Here is a 7194-nt window from a genome sequence, read left to right on the forward strand (position 1 = left end):
CATGTAGCAAACAGCCTGCTTTGCTGAATTTATTCCAGGCCACAGATGTGGTCCAGCAGTTGTCATATAAGGTGCTATGATTATTTTATGCACAGTTGGAGCAGTCATTTTAAAGCAGGAAGCATATTTGGCAGTGTTAGGTTTACAGTTGGACACAATGATCTTAAAGCTCTTTTCCAACCTAAATGGTTCCATGATATCTGTGTCTCTTAAACATCCATCACTGGAAAGGAAAATGTTGCTCCGAGCTTAAGCAATCAGGTAGGGTGGCCAATCCTCATCCAGCTCTCTGTTTTCTACAGTGATAGACAGCTGCACGGTGGCGGTAGCTTCTAACAGCACACCAGAAGGGGTTCGTTACATCTCCTCAAATGTCTGTGGTCCTCATGGGAAGTGCAAGAGCCAAGCAGGTGGAAAATTCACCTGTGAATGCAACAAAGGATTCACCGGCACCTACTGTCATGAGAGTAAGAGCTGACAAGAGAATCTGTCTTGTGGGAAAGAGATTCCATCCTTTCCTCCCAGGCTGCTTGATGGTTTCTTGTAGCACCGTGAACCTTGGAACTGCTTTAAGTTTTCATATCCCGCTTGGGCGAGGCAGATTGGAATTTGCTGGGCCTTGGGGAAAGTTCACCGTAATGAACCTTCTGGCCTTGAATTGTGTGTTTTTAAAAGCCTTAGGTATACAAGGGCTGAGGTAGTTAATGGTGGGGTTTAACATTGATCGTGAGGACTCCTGGGTTTGTTTTTGGTTTTAGCAGTAACTGTTGAGTGACAGGCTCATCGCTTTGTGCAGTTTTTCACCTATTTCTCATCTTGCTTATAACCCTTCCTCTCAAGGGTCTTAGCCAAGCTGTCTGCAAGAAGATGATGACTTCTGGTGGCTGCTCTTCTAGTCTGATTTTTCTTTTCCTTCTGTTTTGTTTTCTCCTCCAAACTGTTGCAGATATTAATGACTGCGAGAGCAACCCCTGTAAAAATGGTGGCACTTGTATTGACGGCATCAACTCCTACAAGTGTATTTGTAGTGATGGATGGGAAGGAACGTATTGTGAAACAAGTAAGTTATCACTCTTCAGCACACAGAAAGATCTGGAAAAACATCAGGAAGGAATGGCTGGTACTGTCTTTGGGATGACAGTGCCCAATACCAATTTGATATGATCTCTGCTTCAAAGGCCACAGAGAACAAGGTGGCCTCTTTTTCCACAAAGTCCTAGGCTTGGACTAGTATTGTCCTAGTATTGGAACTAAACCCGACTTCTGGGAGCAGAACCTGTCCCTCTGTTTAATTTTTCCTGCTCTACCCTTTGGGTAACTTTGAGTAATAAAGCCTTAGCATTAGCACCTGCTGTTTTGGGAATGGTGTATCTGCATATACCATACTTTGTACCCTGTCAGTCTCGGGAATAGAAGAGGAGCGAGCTCTCAGCTCCTATCCTGTGACTGGTAGGATAGTTTATGTAATTGGCCTTTTCACTTCTCGTTTAGTGAAACAAGATGACAAAATGAAAACGAACTGGAGGGTTGTGGTTGGAATATTCTTCATCTCTGTGACAGCACTTAAAGCTCTTAAAATACAGACTTAAGTGCTTAATCCGTGATTGAAACACAGGTCAATGTTAGGGATGGGGCAAGTATCAAGTGCTTGTCAATTCTGTAAACATGGCTTAGCTCGTTTTCTCTTCTTAACATATCTAGATATTAATGACTGCAGTAAAAACCCTTGCCACAATGGAGGAACTTGCCGAGACTTGGTCAACGACTTCTTCTGTGAATGTAAAAATGGGTGGAAAGGAAAAACCTGCCACTCCCGTAAGTTCAGCGTTTCCAAAACATAACATGCGTGCTCTGTTGAGGCTGCTTCAACTTGTTGCATTGCATTAAGAAAGCACCGGCATTAAGGGTAGTTTGGGTTCTCTACAGGTGACAGCCAGTGCGATGAGGCAACATGCAACAACGGTGGAACGTGTTACGACGAGGGGGACACCTTCAAGTGCATGTGTCCTGCAGGATGGGAAGGAGCCACTTGTAACATAGGTAAATACCCTGCGTAATCACCAGGAAGCAGATGCAGCATGCAATCTGTGACCTCAGTTCTTCCTCTTGGCTCGGTTTCGATGCCTTTCCAACAACTCGGGGGCCAATCTTGTTTCTGTTACAGCGAGGAACAGCAGCTGCCTGCCAAACCCCTGTCATAACGGTGGTACCTGTGTAGTCAGCGGGGAGTCTTTCTCTTGTGTCTGCAAGGAGGGCTGGGAGGGACCCACGTGTACTCAGAGTAAGTTGTCTCTGCTTGAACTCTTCCAGAGTGTTGCATGATGAGAACATTAGCTCATCCTGTCACCCTTGGAGTCAAGATTGAAACCAGAAGGGAAAGCTTGTTTGATGTAGGCTTTAGCATCACCTGAATCTTTGTTTTTAATGACTTTATGTGATAGAGCCTTGACCTGGGCATGAGAAAGTTGCAAATGAGCTAAGTGGAGACAGATGTTGTCTTGTTTTCTCCAGAATTATTCTTCTAAGAGCAGCTCTGTCTGCTTCCACTTTTTTCCTCCCCCCTCCCATTAGATTCTTTACAAGGATCTCTTCCTGTGTACATGTGTTCCACAATGTAGTTAACAAATTCTGTGGTAGAAGCCTGGAATCAATTTAGTGGAGAATTTCAGCGTATTTTTGTTAAAGTTGAGCTAAGTGTAACTTGGGTATGAGGGGAAGTTTGATCATTCTTTACTGACAGTACGGTTGTTTTAGCCAAAGTCTGCATAGTTAAGTTGTCTGTCTTTGCTTTGCAGACACAAATGACTGCAGCCCTCACCCTTGGTAAGTTTCATGTGTTTCTCTTTCATCCTTTGCCTTTATTTTGGTTTTGAATTTTAGATTCTCTTTACCTGTAAGCAGGTTTTTAACTTGCATCATGGCTTTTCTTTACAGTTATAACAGTGGCACTTGTGTGGATGGAGACAACTGGTACCGCTGTGAGTGTGCTCCAGGCTTCGCCGGTCCCGACTGCAGGATCAGTAAGTGTTTCAGTGGCATGCTGCCTTTGGGTTTGTCTCACTTCCATCTTGTTGTGAGACAATCATCTTAATTGAGTTAAGTGGTAGATCAGATTAAGGATAGATGTCTCCTGCATCCATACCCGGAGCTATAGCAGATGTGGGGAGGGCAGGAATGGCCCTGAAAATGAAGGATATCATGAAGTCTGTTCAGCTGGAGCTGAAACCCCTTGCTTCAGCTGAGTGGGCAAAATGCCCTTCAGCACAGTCTTCCCAGTCGAGTGTGTTTGTGTGGTGTAGGTTTCTGCTTGAGGTGAAAGCGTGCCAGCCAAAAACCTTGTCAATTAATAATCCACCTACGAGCCCCGAGGTGATGTGTGCACTTCCCTGTAATTTAATAGTAATTACAGGTAGGAGGACACTAACACTTTTCTTTAATAACAGCCATGGAAATGGAAGTTTCGTAGTAAAAATACAACTGGAAGGGGGTTTAACACTGTCTTCCCTTGGAGAATGTAGCAGGGGAGCAAAACTGGACTATGTCAGAGGAGAGGAAGTGTGTTTGTGTGAGAAGGAATGTGTCCTTGCCCTTGAAAAGCTTAAGTAGCCATAGGGGTCAGGTTTTGATCTTTGTTAGTCCCACACAGCAGGAACTTCAAAGAAGTTGCTCTGGGCTTATACTGGTGCTGAGAATAAGCATCGATCTCCAGGCAGACCTAGAAAATGAACACAAAGCTCCAGCAGGAAAGCCTCTTGTATGGTTTTCTGACAAAATAAAAGGACATTATAGAGTAACTTTTATTTCCTCTCCTTCCTTCCACAGATATCAATGAATGCCAGTCTTCCCCCTGTGCCTTTGGAGCTACGTGTGTAGACGAAATCAATGGGTACCGTTGCATTTGCCCACCGGGTCGTAGCGGTGTGGGATGCCAAGAAGGTACTTGTGGTGTCATAGCTGGGCCTTGTAGTGAGGTCTCTGTAACTGCATGATAACAGTCTGTGGTTGTATGGGGATTGTGAGGGGTGCTCTTTGTTGTTTTCAAGCAAGTGTGTGTCTGTATTGAGTAAGTAAACTTAGTGATTAGATTAATTTAGAAAGGTGTTCTTCCACTTTTTGCCCTATTTTGAGTCTATAATCCTGTTCCATCTCTCTTCAGTCACAGGAAGGCCTTGTCTTACCAGTATTCGGGTGATGCCAGATGGGGCCAAGTGGGATGACGACTGCAATACCTGTCAGTGTCTGAATGGAAAGGTCACGTGCTCCAAGGTACGGCTGTGCTGTGGTTTGGATTGTGAATCCTCTGAAACAGGATGACAGACAACATGAAGACAAAATGGAGGAATGTGGTGGGATACTCTTCATGTCTGTCCTATAACCAGTGGTTATTTATCAGCATTTATTCTCTTCCAGGTTTGGTGTGGTCCTCGACCTTGTGTCCTACATGCCAAAGGCCATAACGAATGCCCAGCTGGACACGCTTGTGTTCCTGTCCGAGAAGACCACTGCTTTACTCACCCTTGTGCTGCGGTGGGTGAATGCTGGCCTTCAAACCAACAACCAGTGAAGACCAAATGCAATTCTGATTCTTACTACCAAGACAACTGTGCCAACATCACCTTCACCTTTAATAAAGAAATGATGGCACCAGTAAGTAGCAGAACGTAAAATAACAGCATAAACTGGCTTGGAGGCAATTCTACCTCCTCTTTCCTTGAGAACTCTTACTTCGGGGCAGAAACAGAAACGTAAGTCTACTATCTGTGTGTTCATGTGCATAAAAACCCCCAACACCTCTTTTGCATCCTCCAGGGACTTACCACAGAGCACATTTGCAGTGAATTGAGGAATCTGAATATTCTGAAGAATGTTTCTGTTGAATATTCCATCTATATTACCTGTGAACCTTCGCACTTGGCAAATAATGAAATACATGTTGCTATTGTAAGTATTCCTGGAATATCTTTAAATGCCTTAGTAGTTAATTGCTTGGCTATGTGTGCAACATGTGGATCTCGTAAAAATCCTAATTCCTGGCTTTGTCAGCACTTCTTGTGGTTTAGTTTCCATCCCAGTTCCCTGTAAGAACAGGGAAGAAATCCTGGTTACATGTGCATACCTGAAAGCTACATCTGGTGGCAACTGTAATAGGGGTAGAAAAACATGTTTCTGTTACATTCCCTTGAGAGCTGCTTTTGGGAGTTTTTTGGCTCTTTTTTAAGGATGGGGACAGAAATTCTGCATTATTAGTTCCTGTCCACAGCTTTTGGTTTGTTTCTGGTGTGCTTTTGAAGTATTCAAAGTGCCAAGAGCCGTAACTGATTGTGAAAGCTTATAAATAGCAGATTACCCATGCATCTGATCTGGCATTTGGTATTAATTGTATGGCTTCTTCTGTAGTCTGCAGAAGATATAGGGGAGGATGAAAACCCCATCAAAGACATCACAGATAAGATCATCGACCTTGTCAGTAAGCGCGATGGTAACAACACGCTCATCGCAGCAGTGGCGGAGGTCAGAGTACAGCGGCGACCAGTTAAAAACAAAACAGGTGAGCTTCTCCTCTAAACCCTCTGCATGTGCCATGGCCAGAGCAGCCTTCCACAGCGGGGGAAGCTTTCCTCACCTTTTGGTAGCAAGTCTGAGACCCTCAGCCTCTGGCTCTGCTAACGGGGAACACAGTAAGGAGGCTTTGTGCTGGAGTCTTGCTACTTCAAAAACTGAGTTCTGAACTTGCTTTAACCCAGTGGCCTGACCTGTTAAAAGGACTGCTACTCCTCTGTGCATGTCAGTAAGGCAGAAAGCAGCAGCTGGCTGGCTCTGGAAGCCCCCCTGTTGCAGTTAGACACTATCAGAGGTGTCTGTTTCTAGCTTCCCACAGAGTGCCAGGCACATAACAGGTATCTTACCAATAGCCACCAGTGAGACAGGAATGGTTGTAGCAGGAGCTGTTTCCTGGGAGCCGTGGCAGGTGGTGTAGTGATGCCCGCGTTACTCCCACCAGCGATGCCTGGCTCTGTGTGTATGAGGAGAACATTTTCCATGAGGGCTACCAGGCAGCACTCTTGATTTCCAGACTTCGTTTAAATGCTGTGTGTTCTAAAGGAGATCCTCCTTAGGTCTGGACCCCAGTGGAAAAATAAGTCTTAAATTCCAAGATGTGTTTTGTGTGCAGAAAGCCTGGTGGGGAGCACTTAGTTCGTGGTGGGGTTAACGCTGTCCTGTCTCTTCCAGATTTCTTGGTGCCGTTGCTGAGCTCGGTGCTGACAGTAGCCTGGATCTGCTGCCTGGTGACTGTTTTCTATTGGTGCATTCGGAAGCGCCGAAAGCAGAGCAGCCACACTCACACAGCATCTGATGACAACACTACCAACAACGTGAGGGAGCAGCTCAACCAGATCAAGAACCCCATTGAGAAACACGGAGCAAACACTGTCCCAATCAAAGACTACGAAAACAAAAACTCTAAAATCGCCAAAATAAGGACACACAACTCCGAGGTGGAGGAAGATGACATGGACAAACACCAGCAGAAGGCCCGCTTTGCCAAGCAGCCAGCGTACACTTTGGTAGACAGAGATGAAAAGCCCCCCAACAGCACCCCCACCAAACACCCGAACTGGACAAACAAACAGGACAACAGAGACTTGGAAAGTGCACAAAGCCTCAATCGGATGGAGTACATTGTATAGCAGACAGTGGGGTGCTGCCATGCAGGGCCTTTAAGTATCACTAGAAAGGCACTCAAGAGCTTGTAGTTCTTAAACTGTTGTGTAATATTTGAGTCTGAGGCTATTATTTACTTAGAATCCCTGTGTTAATTTAAGTTTTGACAAGCTGGCTTACACTGGCAATGATAGTTGCTGTGGTTGGCTGGAATACCAAGTGCTGCATTTCACATCTATGCAAAACTAGTCAAAAGTGCCCTCGCGGAAATTCAGCTGCAGCAGATGCATCATGGAAACGTTTTCCCAAGGTATCACAGAGCCTTAACTACTCCTCCTTCCTCTTCATTTGTTATTTTTCTTTTTCCTGCCAGATTTATACAGTTCCTTTCGAATGAATACATTTTATTTATATTTATTGAATTTGAGGTTTTTGTATATTGGTTTTATGGTTGACGTACAACTAGTTCTGTATTTGAAAGTGCCTTTGCAGCTCGGAACCACAGCAACTATCACAAATAAGTTTATTATT

The 7194-nt window shown here is 44.7% G+C and overlaps 1 protein-coding gene across 1 annotated transcript in view; it reads left to right on the plus strand.

The window, feature by feature from the left end:
- The window catches only part of JAG1 (jagged canonical Notch ligand 1), a gene marked incomplete at both ends in the record, with an annotated part of 33950 nt that extends 27261 nt beyond the window's left edge, over positions 1-6689 (plus strand). Inside the window, 13 exons of the mRNA XM_080616890.1 lie at positions 303-467; positions 947-1060; positions 1702-1815; positions 1927-2040; positions 2165-2281; positions 2796-2823; positions 2935-3020; positions 3823-3936; positions 4157-4266; positions 4411-4647; positions 4810-4941; positions 5398-5548; positions 6232-6689. Coding sequence (XP_080473016.1) covers positions 303-467; positions 947-1060; positions 1702-1815; positions 1927-2040; positions 2165-2281; positions 2796-2823; positions 2935-3020; positions 3823-3936; positions 4157-4266; positions 4411-4647; positions 4810-4941; positions 5398-5548; positions 6232-6689 — 1940 coding nt within the window. The remainder of the gene's footprint in view (positions 1-302; positions 468-946; positions 1061-1701; positions 1816-1926; positions 2041-2164; positions 2282-2795; positions 2824-2934; positions 3021-3822; positions 3937-4156; positions 4267-4410; positions 4648-4809; positions 4942-5397; positions 5549-6231) is intronic.
- Between the last annotated feature and the right edge of the window lie 505 nt (positions 6690-7194).

The sequence above is a fragment of the Psittacula echo genome (genome assembly GCF_963264785.1).
Source record: "Psittacula echo genome assembly, chromosome: 4".
Taxonomy (NCBI): domain Eukaryota; kingdom Metazoa; phylum Chordata; class Aves; order Psittaciformes; family Psittacidae; genus Psittacula; species Psittacula echo.